The 26,252-nt window shown below is 36.5% G+C and overlaps 1 protein-coding gene across 3 annotated transcripts in view; it reads left to right on the top strand.

Annotated features, from left to right (window-relative positions):
- Positions 1-17,134: 17,134 nt before the first annotated feature.
- Positions 17,135-26,252, top strand: part of IPO8 (importin 8) — a 156,822-nt gene continuing 147,704 nt past the window's right edge. For 2 of the 3 annotated variants that reach the window (XM_051962783.1, XM_051962782.1), the window contains exon 1: positions 17,172-17,544. In XM_051962783.1, the coding sequence (XP_051818743.1) occupies positions 17,461-17,544 (84 nt within the window). In that variant the 5' untranslated portion in view covers positions 17,172-17,460. Of the gene's footprint in view, positions 17,545-26,252 lie in introns of all 3 variants that reach the window. The other variant, XR_007947783.1, reaches the window with a different exon arrangement.

The following is a 26,252-nucleotide window of genomic DNA, read 5'->3' as shown; positions in this document are numbered from 1 at the left end:
GAATAACTGGAATTGATTTGGTTCATCTCATTGTTGAAGAGGGCCACATCTGTCAGAATTAATCATCATATTGAAGTGTATAATGATCTCCTGATTCTGCTCATTTTACTCAGCATCAGTTTATGTAAGTCTCTACTTGCAGGCTTTTCTGAAATCATCCTGCTGGTCATTTCTTACAGAACAATAATATTCCATAACATTCACAACTTATCAGTCATTCTCCAATTGATAGGCATCCATTCAATTTCTAGTTTCTAGTCATTATAAAAAGGGCTGCCCCAAATATTTTTGCATATAGGAATGCCTTTCCCTTCTTTAAGATCTTTTTGGGATATAAGCCCAGTAGAAACATTGCTGGATTAAAGGATATGCACAGTTTGATAACGTTTTGAGCATAGTTCCAAATTGCTCTCCAGAATGGTTGGATGCATTCACAGTTCCACCAAAAATGTATCAGTGTTACAGTTTTCCCACATCCCCTCCAACATTCATCATTATCTTTTCCTGTCATCCTAGCCAATCTGAGAGGTGTGTAGTGGTATCTCAGAGTTGTCTTAATTTGCATTTCTCTGATCAATAATGATTTGGAACATCTTTTCATATGGCTAGAAATGGAAGAACCCTTGTAATATTTCAAAAGACACATAGACTTATATCAATGATAACTTAACCTGCAAAAATGAATATAATCCTACAGGGGGAAATGGATCTTTAATGGAATAGAGGATTTTCACATTATTTTTGATAAAATGATCTGAGCTGAGTAGGAACTTCAAAATGCAAATTTAAGAGTTGAGAGTAACCTCAAAAGGTAAATTATATATCTGAGTAATTGAAAGGGGCTTTGCAATACTACAGTGCAAACATTTTAATAAGGGATAAGAAAAAATATTCCTTTAGAACTTCAGTGATTGAGTGGATTGGTTCTGTTCTGAATGTTTCAAGTGGGGAAAAAAGAAGAGTGTAAAAGAATAAAAGAATTCATGTTGTGAAGAAGGGGAAAGATTTATTATTTCTCCTTATTGTAGTACATGAGAAAAAGAGTATATAAGTATGGAGCATAAGGCATTATTAGATGAACCTTACTCTTATCTGAAAAGAAAAAAAGGGAATTCAACACATTCACAACTTTTTTTTTTAATATAAAGCTTTTTATTTTCAAAACATATGCACAGATACTTTGACAGCATTGATCCTTGTATAGCCTTGTGTTTCAGAGTTTCTCCTCCTTCCTCCCACTCCCTCCCCTAGATGGCAAGGAATTCAATATATGTTAAATATGTTAAAATATATATTAAATCCAATATGTATAAACATATTTATACAGTTATCTTACTGCACCAGAGAAATTAAATCAAAAAAAGAAAGTAAATGAGTAAGAAAACAAAATACATGCACAACTTTTGATGTAGAAATATACCACACTCAATATAGAAACAAATGGGATGAGGTAAGGAGTATCATATGGGAGAAAGAATAGTCACAAGCAAAACAAACTGATCTTAAATGGGGGATTAAAAAGGAAAAAGAAAAGGATTTAGCATATGATGAGGTAACATTAGCAACTCCTAGTTAGAAATACACGTGACAAATTCACAATGCCTATTCTCTTTGCCAAAAGGGACATTTATTTGGGAGAAGAGGTTATAGGCAAAATGAAGAAGTAAAAGAGACACCAGGAATGGTAAATATGAAATAGATTTGGAAGAGCAATAGGGTTACCAAAGAAAGGACTTTGAAAGAATTCATTAAAGGAATATGTCATGAGGTCTAAGTATGCCATTGACTGGCGGGTTAAATCCATAGAGGATTTTAGCAAAGTAACTATAGTAAGGAGAAAGATGCCATTAAATGGAAAGACACTGAAAAGGGAGAGAGACTTACTTCATAGCGGGCTTACTCCTGAAAAAGGTCTTAGCAAAATTCTTCATCATACTCACATCCTTTAAAGGGGCCCTTCAATTTCATATTACATAAATGAATCTTTTGAAAGTTCTCTTCATTATTGAACAATTGGAACTGATTTGGTTCATCTCACTGCTGAAGAGAGCCACAAGGACCATAAATTCTTAATAACTTAGGAGGACTTAGGATGTCTGAAATAGATCTCTCCCTTTTCTGAGATTAAACATTTACATTTTATGACTGTAAATAGCCAGTCTAAGTTATATCAGTCCTAATAGTCAAGGAGGTTGCAATCAGGGGGATTGAGGCAGAACAATTCAAAGAACTGAGGCAGAACAATTTAGGGAAACTGAGACAGGACAATAAAAGGGAACTGAGACAGGACAATACTTTTTAAAAATGCATAGAAGAGAACAGAAGAAGGACATTGCACAGGTAAGCATGACCAAGGGTTTAATATCAGAATTCAATCTTCCATATGAATTTGGTCCTTCAAAATGGTAAATTTGGACAATTTCACTTAGTCTAACAATGTTGCCAGGTTCAAATGAAAAAAAAAACACACAACAACTTTTGATGTGGAATTGTCTCCAAAAGAATTTTATGAGTTGTAGAAGTTATTAATTTCTCTTTAGTATATTTAATATTTTACTAAAAATAGTGTTTTTCAACTATAGTCTCAGTATTAATTTCAAATATATTTTGACTATTTCCCTAAATCAAATCTATTCTCATGACCACTAAGGTTGTAAAAAATATGTGGTACAGAGTTTTGTTGTTATTATTATTATTTGGGGGTAAGGGAGAAGAAGAATATAGAAATATATATGTAATTTCATCCAGATCCCTGTATCTTTTAATCTTAGAGAGTTGCCTGGGAGTAATAGATGGCTTGTTTGTGGTTAGTCACACAGTAAGACAGGCAAAACTTGAAACTAGGTCTTTCTCACTCACTGTACATTAGGAGATATATTATCTCCTAATGTTAAGGCTAGACATATCAAATTCACTATACTACAGAGAAAGGAATTGAATTTGATAATTCAGGGAGCCATGATGTCTCATTTCAGAAGTCTTTTGTGTTTCTTAAATTTCTATTCCATGATGATTATCTATCTGTTTGAGAAGTGGAAGCAGGAGAACACCTTGTCCACTTTATTCAGTACTTGCAGGAGGTGGCCTTGCCTAGTTATGGACCTTCCCTTTCTATACATAACTCCCATTGCCTAATTCTTACCAAGCTTCCCTTCTTATTAACTCAGTGTTTTACAGACTCTTAATGAATGCTTTTCTAATTAATAAATAATATCAATAACATATGCTATTCCATTCCATCTTTAGAGCTAGTTTTTTAAGGAAGTATTATGAAAGTATTTGACTTTTTAAGCATCTGGTTTCACCCTTGGAATTTTTCATTAACCAATGAGTTTCAACATATGTTGACTAAGTGACAGTAGCGGAATTAATCAGTGCCAAGTTAACTGGACTCCAAATCTTAAATTTCTCCTTTCAACAATTCATTGAATTCAAGTGAACCTGGCCTTTTCTTATCTAGTAAAACAGGGTCTCTAGGAGCATAACTTACCAGTATTTATATTTAGGGTTTTTTTGAGGGATCTCATTGGATTAATCTTTATTAATTATAGAAATAGAAAAAGCAGGAAAAGTAGAAAAGCCACTCCAGCTTTTAAGAAGCATACTGAAGCATTGTTGAGGTATTTATGAATATTACGGCCCTTCAATTTCATATTACATAAATGAATCTTTTGAAAGACACTTCTTACTATTTTGGGGGCCTTACTTAGCTCATGAGATAAGTACAAGGGATGAGAATGGTCATAGAACTTCAGAAAATGACCTAACAATTCAATTCAATAAACATTTATTAAGTGATCGCTATGTCTTAGGTGGGGTAGCTAGGTGGCTTAGTGGCTATAGCACTGGCCTGATGTCAGAAAGACCTGAATTCAAATGTGACTTCAGCCACTTAACCTCTTTTTGCCTTAATCTACTAGAGAAAACAATAACAAATCACTCTAGTATCTTTGCCAAGAAAAGCCCTTGGACAGTATAATCCATGAGGTCACAAAAAATCATATTTGACTGAACTACAACAGCTTTTTAGGTATTATTCTGGGTGTGATAAGGTTGGCACATGATTCCTTGTCCTTGATACATTATATATACATCAGTCCTTGCAAAAACCTTTTACCCTCAGAAAACAGAAAATAAAAAAAAAACTAATAGTAAACTCCCTTTTCTGATTTAGGAGTTCTATTTTAGGACCCACTTGCTGCCATAACATGAAATAAAGCATTGTGCAGCTTTAAAAGTGCTACATAGGTATGAACTTTTAATACTGATTTTAATGATTTAATAAGAAATTTAATTGATATAAATTCATTGGCATAACAAGGAGACTTAAGATAAACCTAGTTGCCTCAAATCCTGTCCATTTTCCACTATTATCAAATTGATCTTCCTAAAGAACAAGTCTAACAATGTCATACCTCTTGTTCTCCCAATGAATTCCAGAAGCTCCCTTTCACCTCCTGGATCAAATACAAAATCTTGTTTGGCTTTTAAAATCATTCATAACCTGTTCTCCACAACCCCATTCCTTCCATTCTTTTTACAAACTTTGTGTTTTGTGTCTCTCAGCCTCCAGGCTGTTTCTTGAATAAACTCTGGCATTCTCACTGGCTGGCCTCCTCTTCTACACAATGTGTTCTTCCTCCTCACTGTATCTCTTAGCTTCCTTCAAGTCTCTAGCAAAAACTCACTTGTTAGAAGAAACCTTTTCTAGTCCATTTTGTTGTTCATCCTTTGTTTTTGAAGAGGACCATGACATCAGGGAACTGATGTCACCACACACAAGTGAATTGGATTTAAGTGAGGGAAGACTGTGCAAGCTCACTTTCCCCTCCACAGCCTCTGAGTCCAATGGCCAGAGATATATCAGGATTTCTGGAAATGGCCCTGGATACAATGGCAGACCTTGGTCTTTTAAAGCTAAATCTTCAACAGGTTTCAGTTTAATGAGGCAGCCCCATTCAGTAATAAAGGCTAGGTAGCAATTGAGGCAAAGAATCTCCTCTTTCATTTAGTCCAAAAAATAATGATAATCTAAATAAATAAATAAATGAATCTGTAAGAGAAAGACTTCATCTCGGAAGAAACAGCACCTTCTCAACCACTTTTCTCTCCTAAGAAAATCCATTTTTTCAAGAAATAAACATTTATTAAGCATCTGTTATGTGCTGGAGATACCTCCTGCCCCCCAAAAGACATATTCTTCACCTAAAGAAGTTCACCATATACAGACTCAACTTTTGATCCATGCCTTAAACCAAAACCAATCTAATTCTCATTGCTTGGCCACCAATAAATCCCAGGCCAAATTCCATGTGGTCATTGTTTGACTCAGATTGAATGGAAAGAGCAAACATTTCTACTTTTTGCTTTGGTCCATTTTAATGTACCACTGACTATCCTGGCCCCTTTTTCCTGGTAGGTTATATCTCATCCATCCTCTAGGGCTCTCAGGTACCTTTTAAGGAGGGTTGGATGTACAACCCTCTCTACAAATGGTTCAGACCTCCACCAGTGATTCTCTGTACCCCAATTCTAGTTCTATTTAACCACCAACAGATGATTTAGTTTTTCGAAGGAAGATTTTCTTCAAAATCACAAATATATACCTCTGTAGTCTCTGGAAAAGGGGAAAGGATTAGCTCCATAGTTTAGCTTTATTAGCCTTTAGAGCAGAAGTATCAAACATGGGCCACAACATTCCCAGAGGAAATCTGCTAATATCTGGTTTGACTTTCCATTTTCTTTTGATGTTTTCACCTCCCTTTTCTTTTGGTGTTTTCCATTCCCTTCCTGAGAAGGGAGGACGTGCTCCCTTCCTTTTTAGGGTTCTCATCTCCCTTCCTGAGAAGTCAGGGAGGGTATGATCACCAGTGTACTAAAACAAAAAAAAGCAGGAGATACAGCAGTCCTGAACTCTGAAAGGATGTACTTGAATCTAGGACAGCAGGGTGCTTGTAGTTAAGTACCTACTTGGTGTGAGATATATATTTGATGTAATGTAATGCTGTGGTCAATCTAATTGGCGTATACTTAAGGTAATGTGGTGATGTGATGTTCTACAATTGTGCATGCTCAGTGTGGTGTCATAATGTAGTCGTGCTGGGGTATTTAAGGGAGTCCCACACACAGAGGGCTCTCTCAGCCACAGCTCTTAGCAGCGGTTCTCAGCCACAGAAGACTTCAGGCTCCAGACTTTAGACTCCAGACTCCATCTTGGACTAGCTGTGTGGCAACTCTCCTGCTTCCTTCACTTTTCTACCTAAAGACCAAGGACTTGGGCTGGTCTCAAGGCCCTCCAGAAAGTTAGTGAGGACTTTACATTTTGGCACCCAATGTGGGATTGGGAATTATTTAACAAAATAAAGTAAAACAATAGAATTTAAATCATGTTAATATGTAGTTTTCACATTAAATAAGTAAATAATGATCAGGGATCCTTATAAGATTTAATGATACCATTTCTATTTGATAACACTACTATAGAACATACAGTCCCATTTCCTTGTTCAGTCTCATCCTGGGCTAAAGTCTCAAGTACCATGGCTTCTCTGGGCTTCCCCTTAGATCTGGCTAGCTTGATGCAGGTCTCTCCTGCAATCTTGGCTCCAGAGTTGTGATGATTAAAACTTCTGGGTACAGTGAAAATCATGAATGGCACCTAAAACTGAGGACAAACAAAACAGAACAGGAAATTGTAGAGGGCTGAAACTCCAAAAAGGTATGCTTGAATCTGAAAACCTAGCGCTTAAGGCTAATTACCTATTTGATGTGAGATAATGACTCTATTAGCATATATTTGGATAATGGCTCTCCTCACCATTTGTGCTTGCTGAATGTTTGGTGTTAAGATAAACATAGGCAGGGATTGGAGGGTGCGGGGAGAGAGGCCAGAGTCACTTGGCGGCAGGACAAGGAGGAGAGAAGCTGGAGATCTAGAATCCAGGATACATTTTTGACAAGCCATGTGGCAGCTTGCCTGCCTCCGTCACTTCTCCCCCTAAAGACCAAGGACTTTAATTTATCCCAACTCTGGCTGATCCTGAGGCCCTCCAGGGAGCTAGACCATACTTTACATTTGGCATCCAGCATGTGGACCAAAGACCCTAATTTCACTGGAGAAGTCCCTGTGACCAGGAATTAAGGTGAGTATTAAAATAAACAAACAGGGAACTTACTTTGTTGAGGGCTAAACTAGTAACTTTCTTTTTCTAGCTGAAATAGGGCAGATATTAGGAAAAGATTCTCCCCCAGCCCTACCCCCACCCCAAGGTAGCTCTATAGAAAGCATACTTAACTAATAAAGAGGCAAGATTTGCTTGTAACTTGGGAACAGATTAGTGGACTCTTGGATACATTAGAATGCACATCCCCTTGGTTCTTCAAGGAAGAAGAAATAAGGTAGATAATTGGAAACTAGTAGGAGATCAACTATGTGAATACTACAATAATAAAGGCCTGATTCAATTTCTAAGGAAACATTCTATATAAACAACATAATACAATTGGCCTTAAAGAATCCTACAAGTTCTAGAAAAAAGAAAAGTTTTAAGAACAGCCAGATAAGGAAGTGTGAAGAGAAAAAGGAAGAGAAGGGAGAAGTTAATGAAAATATTGCCAAAAAGCATGGGGAGTTAAGCTAACTTAAAGGGCCTGGTGATTCTCATTCTCACAGACCAGCTTCAACTCTGCCTATACCCCAGCAGGCTCTTGACTCTCCCCCATAAACTTCACCTTCCTGGGTGGAGGGAGGAGGAGGAGTGGGAGGAACAGTGATATCACTAGCACCTTTCCCCCAGCAATCACTCCCTGCCCTCTCCCAATGACTCTACTTAAAGCCAAAGAGGAAGGGCAGAATACAGCTGATTTGAGAATAGAAATGTATCCTGTGATTGAACAGCTTAACTCTTCAGGTCAAGAAAGGAGAAGATACACTCCTTTTAATCTAGAAATGGTCAAAGACCTGAAAAAGGCTTGCACTCATTATGGGGCTACATCATCTTATGTTAAGATATTATTACTGAATTTGGCTTATGAAATTTTAACCCCTAGTGACTGGAAAATCTATATAGCAAGGACATCTTAGAACCTGGACAAAATTTGTTGTGGCTTTCTGAATATATGAACTCTGTAGGATACAAGCCCAACGAAATCGGAAAATGGGAGTTAATATACCAATCACTTGTGACCAACTAACAGGTGTAGGTCCTTATGCAGATACTTCAGCACAAATTAATTACCCCATAGCAGCATATGAGCAAATTGCTTCTGCTGCTATCAAAGCATGAAGCTTTATCCCAGGTAAACAGGATAGAGGAGAAGCCTTCACAAAAATAGGACAAGGTCCAAATGAACCCTTTGCTGATTTTGTGAGACCTCTGCAGACAGCTGTCGTACAAACTATTGGTGAAAATGCAGCAACAGAAATTATGATAAGGCAACTGGCTAAAGAAAATGCTAATGAGGTTTATAAAAGAATTATACTAGGGTTACACAAGGATACTCATTTAGAGGAAATCATAAGAAACTGTGCCATGGTGGGCACAAATACCTTTTCTACCCAGGCTATGATGCAGGCTTTCCAAGATCCAAACATGACAGAATCCATGCCAGGGTAATTTTTTACAACATTATCCCTCGCACTCGCTTCTGTTTTGATTTTTCCCCTCCCTCCCTTCACCCCCTCCCCTAGATGGCAAGCAGTGTTATATATGTGAGATATGTTGCAGTATGTCCTAGATACAATATATGTTTGCAGAACTGAACAGTTCTCTTGTTGCACAGGGAGAATTGGATTCAGAAGGTAAAAATAACTCGGGAAGAAAATAAAAAATGCAAATAGTTCATATTCGTTTCCCAGTGTTCTTTCTTTGGGTGTAGCTGTTTCTGTCCATCATTTATCCATTGAAACTCAGTTAGGTCTCTTTGTCAAAGAAATCCACTTCCATCAGAATACATCCTCATACAATATCGTTGTCGAAGTGTATAATGATCTCCTGGTTCTGCTCATTTCACTTAGCATCAGTTCATGTAGGTCTCTCCAAGCCTCTCTGTATTCCTCCTGCTGGTCATTCCTTACAGAACAATAATATTCCATAACATTCATATACCACAATTTACCCAGCCATTCTCCAATTGATGGGCATCCATTCATTTTCCAGTTTCTAGCCACTACAAACAGGGCTGCCACAAACATTTTGGCACATACAGGTCCCTTTCCCTTCTTTAGTATCTCTTTGGGGTATAAGCCCAATAGTAGCACTGCTGGATCAAAGGGTATGCACATTTTGATAACTTTTTGGGCTTAATTCCAGATTGCTCTCCAGAATGGTTGGATTCGTTCGCAACTCCACCAACAATGCATCAGTGTCCCAGTTTTCCCGCATCCCTTCCAACATTCATCATTATTTTTTCCTGTCATCTTAGCCAATCTGACAGGTGTGTAGTGGTGTCTCAGAGTTGTCTTAATTTGCATTTCTCTGATCAATAGTGATTTAGAACACTCTTTCTTTTTTTTTTTTTAAATAACTTTTTATTGATAGAATGCATGCCAGGGTAATTTTTTACAGCATTATCCCTTGCATTCACTTCTGTTCCGATTTTTCCCCTCCCTCCCTCCACCCCTTCCCCCAGATGGCAAGCAGTCCTTTACATGTTGAATAGGTTGCAGTATATCCTAGATACAATATATGTGTGCAGAACTGAACAGTTTTCTTGTTGCACAGGGAGAATTGAATTCAGAAGATATAAATAACCCGGGAAGAAAAACAAAAATGCAAGCAGTTTATATTCATTTCCCAGTGTTCTTTCTCTGGGTGTAGCTGCTTCTGTCCATCTTTGATCTATTAAGGCTCTCTTTATCGAAGAGATCCACTTCCATCAGAATACATCCTCAAACAGTATCGTTGTTGAGGTATATAATGATCTCCTGGTTTTGCTCATTTCACTCAGCATCAGTTCATGTAAGTCTCGCCAGTCCTCTCTGTATTCATCCTGCTAGTCATTCCTTACAGAACAATAATATGGAACACTCTTTCATATGAGTGGTGATAGTTTCAATTTCATCATCTGAAAATTATCTGATCATATCCTTTGCCCATTTATCAATTGGAGAATGGCTTGGTTTCTTATAAATTAGGGTCAGTTCTCTATATATTTTGGAAATGAGGCCTTTATCAGAACCTTTAACTGGAAAGATGTTTTCCCAGTTTGTTGGGGAAGAGACATCTTACAACAGTTAGGATTACAAATGAGTACTTCAGTTTTTTAGTCAGGGCTGCTGTTGAAGGCCTGTTAACACTTTCACCTGTTCCTATTCAATGGAAAACTGATATACCAGTGTGGATAGAATAGTGGCCCTTAGCCTAGCAATAAAATTCAAGCCTTATTAGATATTGTACACAAGCAACTTGACCAAGGATACTCACAACCTTCTCTAAGTCCTTGGAATTCCCCTGTTTTGTTGTAAGAAAGAAATTTGGAAAATGAAGGATGTTAACTGATTTAAGAAAAGTAAATGAACAGATGGAAACTATGGGAACTCTTCAACCTGGACTTCCATCTCCTACTCAATTGCCTAAAGAATGGCCTCTCTGGGTTATAGACATTAAAGATTATTTCTATTCTATCTCTGTAGATAAGGAGGATATGAAAAGATTTGCTTTTTCAGTACCCAGCATTTACTTAGTTGAGTCTTATAAAAGATATGAATGGACAGTTTTGCCACAGAGAATGAAAAACAGCCCTACTATGTGTCAAATGTATGTTGCTGGTGCTCTTACTCCAGTAAGAAAAGCATTTCTAAAAGTAATGTTATTACACTACATGGATGATATATTGGGATGTGCACCTGAGGAGCAAATGTTAAAAGCATGTCTACAAAAGACCATAGGAACACTAAGGAACTACAAATTACATATAGCTCCGGAAAAAAATTCAAAGACATGCTCCTTTTCAATATTTAATATATGAAGTATATCCTAAGGTACTTATAGTACAAAAACTTTCCTTAAGAACAGAAAAGCTAGACACCTTAAATGACTTTCAGAAATTAATAAGAGATAGCCAATGGATGCTTCCAGTGTTAGGCTTGACTACCTATCAATTGCAACCATTATATGACATTTTAAGGGGAGACAGTAATTTAAACTCACCATGCCAACTTACAAAAGAAGCTCAGAAGGCTTTGAGAGAAGTTGAACTGGCTTTATCCAATGTGGTTGAAAGAGTCACTCAAAATCCCTTGGAAATATCAATATTTTCTACAAAAGAGGCACCTATAGCAGTCCTTCATCAAGGAGATAGTGTGATAGAGTGGGTGAATCTCCCAGAACAAAGCCTTACTCCTTACCCAATGCTTGTGGCTGGAGTTTTATTAAAGGCCATTAAGCGAGTAGTACAATTATCTGGAATAAGACCTGACAAGATATACATCTTTTATACCAATGCACAAATTGATGCATGATGTGAAACCATTCCGAGAGTGGTAAATTTTACTGGCCCCGGCTCCAAATTTTACACACAGGTCTCCATTAAAGATAACCAGACTATTACATAATTGGCAATGGATTCTTGAAGAAAAGGTTTCTAAAGTTCCTCTTAAAGGACCAACTATCTTTACAGATGCATCCAAATACAACATTTGTGCTGTATACTCCCATCACTTAACTATAGAGTAGTCAGAACTCCTTATCAGTCCACTCAGCAGAATGAATTGTATTGCTTATTATCCAGGAGATATAAATATAACATCTGATTTGGCCTATTCAGTAGGTGTGGTACAAAGAATTGCCACAGCCCAAATAAAATTTGTAGCTTCCAATATGTAGCAGCTCTTTAAGGAACTTCAAGAGCAAGTGAGAAAGCATCCAGGTAAGCTTTATATCTTTCATGTCCACTCTCATAGTGGACTTCCAGGTCCTATTTTTGATGCTAATTCAAAGGCAGATAGTCTTCTAACCATGTTGGCCAATACTCCATTATTTCAGGAAGCCCAAGAATCTCATTCTAAATATGTCAGGCTGCTCAGCTTTACGTTTAAATTTGGGATAACAAGAGAGGAAGCTAGGAGCATAATAAAAGCCTATACAGTTTGCCTTCCTTTCTACACTCCTATGCCCCCTCCAGGGAAGAACCCTCGTGGTTTGAGACCCAGTGAAATTTGGCAAATGGATGTGACCCATTATAAATTTTTTGGCCTGTCTTTTGGCTATCCATGTTGTAGTAGACAAACCCTTGAAATGAAGATAAACACCCAAGAAACATCGGGTGGTTCTATCGCTGACTGTGCCCACCACTGAAAGAGCATGGCAGTTATGGTAATTGCCTCATGGACATGAAAAATGGTTAATGAGACTGATGCAGGCCTTGAAAACCATCAGGAATCATTGGATTCCCTGACACATGATGAGACTGTTGCAGGACTTCAATATCTGCAGAAATCATTGTATTTCCTAACATATTAAAAGACTGTTGCAGGACTTCAAAAACTTGCAGGGATCATTGGATTCCCTGACACTTGAAGTAATGGACAAAAGATTGGTTTTGGACTATTTCTTGATTGCAGGAGGAGGCATATGTGTGGTTATTATTTACATACCTCCCCATCTAGGACTTCTAGAAATTTTTACAACATCTTGTTGATTCATATTGTTTGTTATATCACTACTTGCATGTACAATTCATGCTTGTTACACCATATTGAACCTGTGCCAGCTGTGGGGAGAGTCCTTAATGCTAGCCTGTGCTTTATTGCTATGTGCTTGTGTAATACCTCCCATACTGATGGATTTGTGTATATCTGTTTCCAGTAAGACCCTTCAGGCCAGAAACCCACTAACAATATCTGGCTTCCCCACTTCCCTTTGGTCTTTTTCATCTCTCTTCCTGAGAAGTCAGGGAGAGCGTGAGCACTTGTGTTCTAAAACAAAAGAAAGTGGTAGATGTAGAGGGCTGAAACTCCAAAAAGGTATCCTTGAATCAGATAACGGAGCACTTAAGGCTAATTATCTATTTTATGTACAATAATGGCTTATTAGCATATATTAGCTCTTCTCACCATTGGTGCTTGCTGAATGTTTTGTGTTAAGATAATCATAGGCAAGGATTGTGGGGTTGGGACGGGGAGGGAGGAAGGAAAGGAGAGGCCAGAGTCACCTGGGGGCAGGACAAGGAGGAGAGAGGCTGGAGACTCCAGATTCCAGAATCCAGGATACATCTTCAGCAAAGCCACGGGGCAGCTTGCCTGCCTTCTTCACTTCTCCCCCTAAAGACCAAGGACTTTGATTTATCCTGACTTTGGCTGACCCTGAAGACCTCCAGGGAACTAGCTTGTACTTTACAGGAGATAAACATTCCTAGGCCCATTTCTTGAAGTAGGGTAAAAGAGTAGAAAAGAAAAGAAATTCTTCTCCTTTCCTTGGTTCAATTATGGAACCCACATTATGGATGAAGTATAATCTTCACCCTGTGGAATCAGGTGGAAGGAATTCAAAGGAGAGGGACTGTTCCAGTCTAGCCAGTTTTAAAGATGTAGCCTTTTTGGCTAGGTAGAGAATTAAAGGAGGCTACACCAACACACATGGTAAGGGACATAATTAGGAGATTTGGTCATGGGTAGGCAGGCCTGTTTACATTAGTTAGCTTTCCCTTTGAGATTATTTCCTAGTCTTGGAAATATCTTGTTTGTACATGTTAGTTTGTATGTGGTATCTCCATTAGATTTTGAACTATTTGAGGACTGAGATTTTTTTTTTTTTTTTGCCTTTCTCTGAATTCCCGGTACTCAGCACAGTTTCTGGTACATAGTAGGCACTTAATAAATGTTAGTTTGGCAAGAGGTCCAAATAAGAAAAGTCATTCCATGGGCATTTAAATATGAAAATGAAATAATAAAAAGAAGAGAAATGGAAAAGATCTGAAAAAATTTTATAATGAACTTTTCACCCTGAAGGACAGGGGAGCCAGCAACTTGAAGCCTTACATAGTAGTCCTTAATTCTAGTTTCTTCTCTTTGTTGATTATTTCCAATTTATTCTGTATATATTACTTGTATGTACATACTTATATGTGTGCTGTCTCCTCAGTTCAATTGAGTTTCTTGAAAGCAAGGACTATATTTTAATCTTTGTATCCCTAGGGCTTAGTATAGCAGCCAGATACATAGTACTTGGGACTTAATAAATATTTATTGACAGGATGTCATGAATAAAATCCCAAGAGACAAAGCTCTGGGTATTAAAAATCAAGTTATTAATTAGGTCAGCCAATAATTAAAAAATTGTCAGTGATCTCTCTTAGTGACCAAAGACAAATAGGCAACCTTGTGTCACATTAAATCTCTCCATTTCCCTTCTGACTGGAACTTTCCTTGGCAAGTAGCAATCTTGACTGGTGGATATTTAAGGAGGAGGAACCAGCCATCCTGGAGAACAACTTGAAACTATGCCTAAGAACCTATCAAGTGTGTAGATCTTTTGATTCAGCAATGCAACAGCTGGATCTGTATCCCAAACAGATCATGAGAGAGAAAGATCTACATGTGCAAAAATATTTGTAGCAACCCCTTTTGTGGTGGCAAGGAATTGGAAACTGAGTGGATGCCAATCAGTTGGGGAATGGCTGAATCACTTGTGATATTTAAACGTAATGGAATGCTATTGCTTTATAAGAAATGATGAAAAAGCTGATTTCAGAAAAGCCTGAAAAGACTTACATAAACTGATGCTGAATGAAGTGACCAGAAACCAGAACATTGTACACAGTAATAGCAAGATTATATGATGATCAATTATGAAAAACTTGACTCTTCTTTGCAATACAGTGATCCAGTCCAAGACTGGAATGGAAAATGTCTTCTGCATCCAGAAAAAGAACGATGGAGATTTAATGTGGATTGAAGCATACCATTTTCATCTTTTTGTTTGTTTTTTCTTTTTAGTGATTTTTCTCTTTTGTTTTAATTTTTCTTTCACAAAATAACTCACATGGAAATATGTTTAAAATGATTGTACATATATAACCTATATTGTTTGGCTTGCTGTCTTGGGGAGAGGAGAAAAAAGGAAGAGAGAAAAACAACTGGAATTAAAAATATTACAAAAGCGAATATTGGAAACTATCTTTACATGTAATTGGAAAAAATAAAATACTATTAAGTGACATTTTATGAGGAAGCAGATTAAGACTTCTCAGCTCTTATCGATTATGGGTCAATTTGGTCAGCTGAGGAACAGGTCTGTTCATGAGATTTAGCAGCTTCCAGTAATCTGGTCAAGGAGAGCCATTCTTATTTGTTCTCCTTCCTCTCCCCTTCCTTTGTGAGCTAGGATACCCCAAATTCTAATGTAGAGAACATTATGAGTAGCTCTTGATAGCTTTTGGTAGCCTTGACTAACTCAGTTTAGTTGTTGTTTTACAGGACAAATAGAAAGGGCAACAGCCTCTTCCTGGGAGAGACAGGAATGACATTTCCTCAACAAGGGGGTTTTCTTTGTAAACTAGTATAAGAGATTGCCTTTTGAAGAGAGAAGAAAATATTACACTTAACATTAGTAATGAAATAATATATCATTGTGTGAGGAATAGAGAGATAAGGTGAAGAACTTACAAGAATGTATGAATTCTTTTTCTGTATTTTATTATTTCTGTGTTTCCCCTATGACCTGTATAATATATGCAGGCTCATATTTACTTGAGCCTTAGCCAGTTAGAAACATATTTACTTAACCTGAGCTGATGACATTTATTGGTATTTGACATTTATCGATATTTAGTCTATTAGCTGGGCCACTGTCTGCTTAATTAAGCCTGAAGGCCTGACTTTCTGTTTCCTAGAATTCAGGAGATTTCAGGGAAACAGAAACCTTTCATTCCAATCTCCCCAAATAGCAACAACCAATTAGATGCCTTCCCCCCACTTCTCAATGCTCTCTTACTCGTGATGTAATTTCTTGGATAAAAGCTATATATCTTTACTACTTCTTTAGCCCTCCTACCTTGAGCTTTCTCCTTCTTATCTCCCCATGGAACGACATCCTCCGGAGGTTTTCAAAAAACAACTTTTCTGCCTTCTACTGAGTGATCTCTGAGTAGTCATTTTGGGTAAGGGTCTTCTACATCCCTCACAATTGAAATTAATTTTCCTCACTGGCAGGTAGAGTGTATTAAAGTAAAGAAAGACTTTTGCCAGTTTTATTAATCTAAATTCAGGAGCTCCTAGTGGAGGTGACTTTTAAGGATATTTAATAAATATTTTAAACCACACACTTTTAATCAGTCAATCATTAAGAAGCACAGAAAAGAACCAAATAATTCATCAAGCGCTTTAGTTTTTCTATAACTTCTCTCATTCAGTCAGGATTGCACTCAAATCTGATTAACCAGATTTTAATAACTCACTTTTCATTAAATAGTCTAGAAACTCTTTTCGTGCTAATTACTTCACTTGGACAAAGTTCATTTTGCCTTTATTTTTGATTCTGATTTGCTTTTCAAAAGGCAAATAATTTTGAAAATGGCTCCTACTCTTTGCATTTTAATCCGAGAGAATGCTGATTTTTCACAAGTCCCATCCAGATTGTGCTGGGGGAGAGAAGGGCCCGTGCTGGAGACAACTCGGTTTGTTTATTTTAACTTAAGAAAGAGATGGAGGAAATGTTGATAATGTAAATTAAACTTCGGTGTTTCGTGAGTACATTCATTATCTTCCTCGCTCCCTCCCAGTTGGTTATTAAATATTTACCGTAATACACTTTTGGGTCTTTAAATAAGAGGAGTCGAACAGTCTCGGATCCCTCGAGCTGCCAACTATAATGTCAGGAAAAACAATCATTACCACTCTTAAAACTCAAAGGGATGCGATGCTGTTTTCGCCTTTCCTCTTTTTTAACTCCTAGGGGTCAGACACAGAAACTAGAGCAGCTGCGCCTCTCCCATCAAAAGAACCCAAGATTTGCTCTATTTGGGATTTAATCTGCAGGCAATGAATGTAGCAGTGGCTGCGTGGTTGAAGAGGACCACTTCTCTCTAAGCTCCAGCACCCTCCTTAGCGGGAAGCTCTTTTCCGTACAACAATATGGCTGCCTTCTAACTATGGTACCAACCCCCGGGAGGAGGAGTAAGAAAGAAGAGAAAGCGGTTGCCGTAAAGGAAGGAGTTCTTCCTTTCCTTCCACTTCCACCCCTCCCCCGCCCGTCACAGGTGTCGCAAACCGGTGAATGGAGAGGGAGTTGGGGGCAGTGGGAGGAGGAAGGAAAGAAAGGTATTAGCAAGTCAGGACGGTGCTGCAAGGAGTTTCTGGTGGTGGTGGCCGCTGGAGCCAGTAGCCAGAAGCTGGGCCTCAGGTAGACCGCACAAAGGAGAGAGAAGGCAGGGGGATATTAAATCGAAGTTGCCGGTACTTCTGTTGCCCAGGCCTGTGGAGAAGGTGGCGATAGAGTCTTCTCTTCCTAAGCGAGGGAGAAGATGGATCCCAATCGGATCATCCAGGCGCTGAAAGGCACCATAGATCCCAAACTGCGAATAGCGGCTGAAAATGAGCTCAACCAGGTAAGAACGGCCCCTCCCCCGGCCTCCGGGCCCGCCTGAACCGCAGCCTCTCCTTTTAGCTTGGCTGTCCTCCCAACCTGGACTGGGTCTTTGGGATTCCTCCTCCCAGTGTTTAGGGGGGCGCTGATGCACCTGTCCCGAGTCCTGGGCTCTCTGACTTTTCCTCTCCTCATCCCGCCCCTCCCGCCGCCTGATTTGTCTTTTCCAGTCTATAGGTAAAGCCCAAAGCAGCTTTTTCGAAATCCAAAGTGCTAGGCACCTGCAGTTTCTGTCCATTCCACTTCTCCAACCCGGGGTGGGGGGTTGGAGTGTGAGGGCGAGGGAGTGTGGAAAAAATAGATTTAAAACACAATTCCGAGTCCAGCTTTTGGTGCCTAGGCCCTGCCCTTTTTAGGTGTTGTTATGGAAAATCTTGCCCACTCCTCATTGCTGCTTTGGGGTAACATGTCTTCTCTTAGTTGAGTTTTGCTTGAGCCCTGAGAAATGTTCCAGGGATAGAAAAGAATTTTTTTTTAAACAACATGGCTTATAAAAGGAGTATTAGTGTTGATCAAGTAACTTGATTTGTTTGATAGAGTTTCTTGTAGATTTTTCAGTAGTCAATATTCTGTACTCCAGAAGAGTTTTTTTTTTTTTCCTTTTGTTTATTGTTTATCCTAAATAGCCTTGTTCATTTCCCAGAGTAGGATTTAAATTCTGAGCTACCTTTCCTCAAAATTTCTCAGATTACCAAATTATCTTTTTCTTATCTTTTAGATACTTCTTAAAAGATTACAGTATCAAACCTTTTTAGTCTCCTTTGCTTAGTCGTTATTAATGCTATTCTCTGGTTGTCCCTCCAATCCTCTATTCTCTTTTTCCTTCCTGAACTCCAATGGATTCATTTATCTCTTGCCTTAGCCTTTCTCCTGATCTCCACTTTTGATCATCCTTATGGAACTGGATGTCTTTGTAGACATATTAAACTCAACACATCCATTTTCTTTTCCCTGAAAAACTTCCCTTTCACTTGAGGGCATCTTCATCTTCCTGTTTAACAAAGACTCAAAATCTCAAATCCTCATTTTGTCTCACCACTTTACCCCTCAAACCAATCTGTGGCCAAGTCCTGCCATTTCTACCTTCCTAACATTTATATTCATATCCTCTCTTCTTTGTTATTAACACCATCCTGATAGAGACTCTTTTCACTTTGCTTCTGGTGATTTGCCTCTACACTTTGTCTTCCCATTCCAATGCATTTTCTAATCAGGTATCAAATTGATCTTCCTAAAGGTCTGACTATTCAGTGAACACTGGTTGTTACCTTTAATATCCAGGATCACATGTAAAATATTCTGTTTGGCTTTTAAAGCTCTACATAACTTGGCCCTCCTACCTTTCCAGCTTATATTTTAGTTCCTAACTTTCTTCCTATACTTTATTACTTTCTTATATCTACTTCTGTGAATCAGTTACACTGATGTCCTCGTTTTCCTTGCACAAGATGCTCTGCTTCTTGATTTTGGGTAATTTCATTGGCTGTTATTCTCCCTTGCTTGTATTTCTTGCCCTAATCGTCTTTGTATTCTGGTTGCTCTCAAAACCCAGCTAAAATTTTACCTTCTGCAAGACCTTCAACACCTTTTTAATATCAATTCCTTCCTTCAGATTATCTCCAGTTTATTCTGTATATTATCTTGTTTGTCACAGTTTGACCTTCATTCTTATGAGGATTAAAAATATCATGAGGGGTTATTTCTTGAATGTGCTCTTTTGTTGGATTTAAGTGAGGCATTTTTGCAAAGTCTACCTCTTTATTTCCTTCTCCAGTCAGTGGCAGTGGCAAGACAAAAGTCAAGGTTCTGGGATGCATTGGATGATCTTGGTCTTTCTTAATTAAGGTCTTTCCCAGGCCTCAGTTTGTCTGAGGCAACTCATTCCATGAGTAAGGTTTAGATAAGAATTGAGACAAAAGGTGGCCTAATTTATGGTTGCAAAAAATATCTATCTGAGAGAGAAAAGTGGAAAAGTTTCTGGCTGGAATAGAAAACAAATGTTATTCACTCTTATTCTGAGCCACCAAAACCTAAATAGTGAACCACTGAGGTTTCAGCTTAGGGTTAAGACTTTGAACCAGTTGACTAAAGTAGGTGCTAGGGAGCACTTAGAGAAAGATACCAAGGTCATCCACGTTTGTCTTGCTGCTGGATTTCAAGGACTTTGGAAGAATAAGGCTGACCACATTATATCAAGTCTGCCTCATCTAAATGTAATTCACAGGCAAGTTTAGACATCTGTGGTGATATTATTGATCCTCTTCTAAAGAAAGGACAAAATAATTTTTAACCATTCTTTGAAAGCCAGAGTAATTTGGACTTATAGGCTTAGTCAGAAAGCTCCTTTTGAAACACAATGGGCTTTAGACTCCTTTAAAAACAATTTTTTAAAAAGCCTGTTTTTAAAGACATATGTTCAAGAAATTATAAATGAAAACTTCACAACACAAAATGTAAATTGTTCTAGCTTATAGGAAAAAAATCTAGCTCCTGAATGCCAAAATATGTTAAAAAATAGAAGCAACCAAAAATTACATATAAAAAATTACATATAAGAATATGGTGCCCCGAGTGGAGGCAGGGACCACATGTTGCAAGGAGCTGTAATTGTGTCTGGCTGCAAGGGAGTCAGAATTGATATCTCTAGCCTCATCTTCCCCAGCCCTTCTTTGAAAGAGACTTTGTTTCATTCCTGCCAGAAATTTTTTTTTCAGAGCTAGTTGTAGAGGTTTGCAAGTTCTCAGTTCTTGGAAAGTAAGTGGACACCTGTCTTTGGCCTGTGTCACAAGTAGTTGTTGCTGGGATTGAACTGGGAACTTGAGTCAGGGAGATTTGAGTTAGAATTTAATTTCAAATACATACTTGGCAAGTTACTTAAACTCTCTGTTTCTTATCTGTAAAAAGGGGGAAAATAATAGCACCTAATAGCACCTACTTCACAACAAGGTTGTGAGGACGGTAAACATGCTCAACACCTTCCAAGCTTTAAAGTACTACATATTAGCCATTATTTTATTATTATTATTGTTAGTAGTAGTAGTGGGTGGCTGTGGTGATGGCATTTTGTAAATGCTTGTTGGTTGACTTTTATGTGACAAAATATTTTATTCTGTAAAAAGTATTGTGAATTATAGCACTGTATCTTCAGAGTATGAATTTCAGCATTTGCAAGGATCTATGCTTTTTGACTCCAGATTGCAGCTTATCCATGCCTTTCATCCTGTGCTAATATTTTTTCATATTCATAAAAAAGTGTTGAATTTTAAACTCAGAGGACATTGGCTTGAATCCTTGCTCTTTTTTAATGTTACAGAGGTTACCACTTTGGTCAAGTTACTTAATATCTCTAAACTTCTTTTTGTTAGGGGAGGGACTGTATTTTTGCTTATATTTATATATCTACTGCTCATAGTGGCTGGATTTAGTAAGCACTTAATAAATGCTAGATGTCTCTTTCTCATCATCTTCCTAAGCATTGGCGATACAAATAGAAAAGTAAGCTAGTTCACTGCTCTCAAGTAACTCACATTTTAATAGGGAAATATAGCTTGAGTAGGAAGTTTCATCTACAAGTAAAGTGTAAAGAAGTAGGAGTCTTGAGATTAAGTAGATAGTAATGGCTCTTTTTTGAAATCATTTCCATTTATAAATTCATATCAGTTTTTATTTTAAACCACTTAACAGTGCTGAGGACTTTGGCAGTGAGATATATTTGGCAGTGAGATATATATATATATATATGCAAAGTAGTTGTGGTATTGCAGTATATTCAGAGAAAGTCAGCAGATTGAATCTGCCAAGGATTATTTTCCTGGACCATGGCTGCAAGGGGGTAGCCTCTTAATAAAGCCAGGAGTGTTAGGGCAGCATAGTAGGCAGCATAGTCTGCTCTTCCTGGGGCTGTTGGGCTTACCTGACAATTGGTGCCCTTTGGTAGTTCAACTGGTTAGTGGAGGCAGGGATGCCAGATCCCTTCTCTGCAAGGATTGTTGCCCTTATTGATGGAGCTAAGAGAACCAAGCTGAACACAGGGCTGGTAACTGAGGGGCACAGTTATTGATGGGACTTGTGGATTCAGATTTCTAGGCTGATTTCACTGGGATCTGAAGCCAGAGATCAGGGTTGGAAGATGAGAATGAACATTTCGGGCATACAAATAGCCAATGCGAAGTCAGAGAGATTTTCTGATGTTTATAAAAATTTGAATGCTGTGTGAATCATTTCCTACTCATCACATATGTAGAATTTTTCTCTTAAACCAATTCTCTTTTGAATGTTTGGAGCTATTCTCTGAACAAACTTTTTACCATTTTTTTTTTTTTTTACCATTTTTTACCATTAAATTAATAGGATTTCTCTTCTATGTATATCCTCTAATGCTTAAAACAAAACAAAATAAAACAAACTTGATGGATATTTGATTTCTTTTCTTCAACTTAATACTAGTTCTCCCATTGTACATCTTCTGATGATTAGAAATATGTGCTTTCTTGTCAAACACTTAATCATACTGATCTCTTGGAGAATGAAGTGTTATGTATGGAAATAGCCAGTGGTATACCAATATAGCAGGCTTTTAGAGTACATGGAAGAGAGTAAGAATGTGAGGAAACTGGGTATGTAGGAAGGAATCAGGTTAATGAAGTTTGAAATACAAACAAATGACTTATATTTGATCTTGGAGGTAATACTAATAACCTGGAGTTTTTTGAATAGGAGGATGATATAGTCAGACCTACCTTTAAAACATCATTTTGTTATCTTTAGCCTGCTTGGAGGAAGTAGAGGTGAGAAGGAAAGAGAAAAAAAAAATACAAGGAAAAAAAACGTTGTATATTAGGATTAGCATTGCATATTAAGAAAATTTACTTATAAGAAATGAAATCAGGAACCCAGAGTGGAGAAACATGAAAATGAGTATTGAAGTAAAGGACAAAGGAGACAAAAATATAAGTGACTTTGTCATTGTAATAGGTTTTAGATAGTTTGGATAGAAAGAGGACATAGATGAGGAATTTAGGAAGCATAAATATGACATGAGATACAATAAGTAGTAATGGGAATTTCACTTATCTAAGTATTTGCTGGATCAAGTCAAATGGTAAAAATTTTATTTGTGTATTCTAAAAGTAATTTGTAACTGTCTTTCATATATTAATAGTTTAGAATTCTTTTGGGAAGAATTTATTCATATTCTTTGATTACTTTGCTATGAGGAATAGGTTTTGGTTCAATATACTTACTTTAATTTTCTATATATTTGAAATAATAGAGTTATTTGATACCAGGATTTTTTCCCCAACTGTCAGTTTCTCTTATTTGCATTGATTTTGTATATGTAAAAGTTTTAAATTAATTAATCATGTAATAGAAACTTTTTATCATTTGTGATAGTCTTTATCTCTTGATTTGTTAATAATTCTTCCTTCAGAAAGGCCCTGCTTGTGTTCTCTTTATTTGTTTTGGAGTGATCTTTTATAAATCTCATAGTCATTACATGTTTGTGTGATATACAATTAATTGCATTTTTTGATCTTATTATATGTGTATATGTGTGTGTGTGTATATATATACATATATATATATATATACACACACATACACACACACCACAATAGACCAATATAATATAAGTTATTGATCTAAGATTAATTTTTTCCTGTTGCTTTCGTGTTTTCTCAGAAGTTGTCAATTAGGGACTTTTAAAAGTTTTCTATTATTAAATTTTATTATACCATTTGACTCCTCCAAGCTAAGGCCAGAATTTATAATAAACAAGAACAAAGATTGAAAATGAGAAAAGTATATAACTACTGTTCAGAAGAAATTTAACTGAATTATTTCAAAAGTTATTGAAAAATTTTAAAATGGAAAATTGGCCACAGAAGTGATCAAGATATCAAGATCAACTATAATAATTTAATTAAGAACTTAAACCACTGTGAACTTATGATTTTTAGAAACTTGTGAATTGACTTGTCAAGAGAGAAATGGCTATTAAAGGTTACACTAGATTAGAACATAATCTTGACCATGTAAGGTTTTTTTGTTTTATTTTATTTTATTTTTTATGTTAAACATGTGCAGTTCTTCTATCCATATTTCCACAAATATGCTGCAAAAGAAAAATCAGATCAAAAAAGAAAAAAAAATGAGAAAGAAACCAAAATGCAAGCAAACAACAAAAAGAATGAAAATACTATGTTGTGGTCCACATTCAGTTCCCATTGTCCTCTCTCTGGTTGCAGATGGCTTTCTTCATCACAAGACCATTGGAACTGACTTGGCCAAGTCATATGGAAAGGTTCTCTAAATCTCCATTGATCAGATTTAAAGCACTTTTTCATATGGTTAGATGCTTTTACTTTCTTCATCTGTTCATTCATATCCTTTGACCATTTATCAATTGGAGAATGACTTGATTTCTTATAAATTTGAGTAAATTCTCTACATAAATATTAGAAAGGTTCTTTCTCAGAACCTTTGAATATAAAAGTATTTTCCCAGTTTATTGCTTCCCTTCTAATCTTGTCTGCATTAGTTTTGTTTGTATAAAAACTTGTTAACTTAATATAATCAAAATTATCTATTTGGTGTTCAATAATGAACTCCAGTTTTTTGGACACAAATTCCTTCCTTTTCCATAGATCTGAGAAGTAAACTATCCTTTGTTCTTCTAATTTCAAGCAAAGGCATTTTAATGAGATTTATGTACTCAGTGTGAAGGCCAGCCCTGAAGGAGTCAGCAGCCCAGCAAAGCAAGACAAGGATTTTTATAGAGTAAATGGTCCTGATTACATTACAAGATATGTAAATTTTGGAGTTATAGGAGGAATTCCATTATTGATTGTTTGATTGGCTGCTCTAACCCTTCCCCCATCTTCAAATTGGAAAAGAAAAATATCTGCATCTTTAATCTGTCATCTCTGTCAGGAAGGAGGTAGGTAGAATGTCACTATTCTTTGGAATAGTGGTTGGTCATTTGTGTTAAAGAGTTTAAAAATTGATTTTCTTTTCATTGTTATTATTGTACAAAGAATTCACTTGGTTCTCAAAAGAACCAAATTTCCTCCAGCAGTTCGTGTATATCTTCCTAGCTTTCTTTGAAACTATCCTTTTCATCATTTTTTGTTGTACAAAAATATTGTGTGATTTCCTCAGCCATTCTTCAATTGATGGGTTTTCCTCCCCATAAATTTTTACTTCTCTGTTGCTGCAAAAAGAGCTTCCATAAATAATTGTTTTTTGCTTAAGTTAGCCCTTTGATATTTTTTTGATAGTCTTTGATATTTTTGGGGTATTCGCTGCTAGCTGCATCTAACTAGGTTGAGTATGCACAATTTAGTGAGTTTGGGAATCTGATCTTCTGGCACTTAGCCCAGTTCCTGGGTGCTTAATTAATGCTTGTTAATTGAGTTATTAATTAATAGTGTCACTAAAAATGTATCAGTGTGTCTATTCCCCTAAAATCTCACCACACTTACCAATTTTTTAGTCATGTTGCCAATTTTAGAAATTTGGAACTCCAGATTTGTTTGCTAAATAAAATTATTAAAATGTCATCAGCATTTAATAAATAAAATAAAATTTAAAAATAATAAAATTAATAAAATGGATTTTTACAAAAATATGAAAAGAAAATTTGATATTAACAAAATAGTAAAAGGAGACTCCTAATCACTTAGTTCCTGAAAGAGAAACAGAAAATCAGTGAATGTTCCTGATGACCTGTTATAAATAATGTGCTATATTTTGCAAGGGACTGCTATAAAATATTTAAAGAACAAATGACAAATTGTGCAGGAAAAAAAATGAAGCCAACTTAGCAACCTGCTTCTCTGAAATGAATAGCAGAGAAAGAAAGCAAAGAAAAGGAAACTATAGTGTTATGTATAATGAGTATAGAATTAGCAAAGAGACAGTAACAACATATTTGAAAAGTTATTTGCTATGTTCTCAAAGGATTTATACCCAGAAGCCAAGGATGATTTTACATTAGGAAAACTATTAGAAAAATTAATCACATTAGTAACAAAAGTTTCCCTTCTGTGTTAAAATATAAAAGAATACAAATAAAAGGACCTTGTTTAATATAATTACTCCTAATCTAAGTATTAATTGGTACTCTAAAATTACAACGTAAAATAAAGATTCAGCTTTGTATTTGTAATAGTTTTCATTGTTATTTGATGTAGTCCTAAAAATAGTACCTGTAACAATAAGACAAGAATAAAATCAAGGGAGTAAATGTAGATAGAAAATAAGAAAATTATTTCTATTTTCATACCTTGAGGTTTGCTTAAAAAACTCCAGAGAATCAATGAAAAACATTGAAACAGCAGCTTCAGGATATATGATAAATCTTCAAAAATACATTACTGAAAAACCAAGATAAAGGACAAGATTAATAAATAAATTCTATTTAAGATAATAAAATGTATTGAATATCTGGAAATTAACCTCTCCAGACAGTTTTTGTACTTGTACAAATACAGCTACAAAATAATGTGGAAATAAATAATTTGAGAGAAATTATTTGTTTATAGCTAGATTGAACCAACATAGTAAACATAACTTTACTATCCTAATTTTCTTTGCAGGTTTATGCTTATATCAATCATATTACCAAAAGAATAGTTTATAAATTTAGATATAACAATCACACAATTT

The sequence above is a fragment of the Antechinus flavipes genome, chromosome 5 (assembly GCF_016432865.1).
Source record: "Antechinus flavipes isolate AdamAnt ecotype Samford, QLD, Australia chromosome 5, AdamAnt_v2, whole genome shotgun sequence".
NCBI classification, from domain to species: Eukaryota; Metazoa; Chordata; class Mammalia; order Dasyuromorphia; family Dasyuridae; genus Antechinus; species Antechinus flavipes.
The sequence above is the reverse complement of the archived record's forward strand: the minus strand, read 5'-3'. Positions and strand labels throughout refer to the sequence as shown.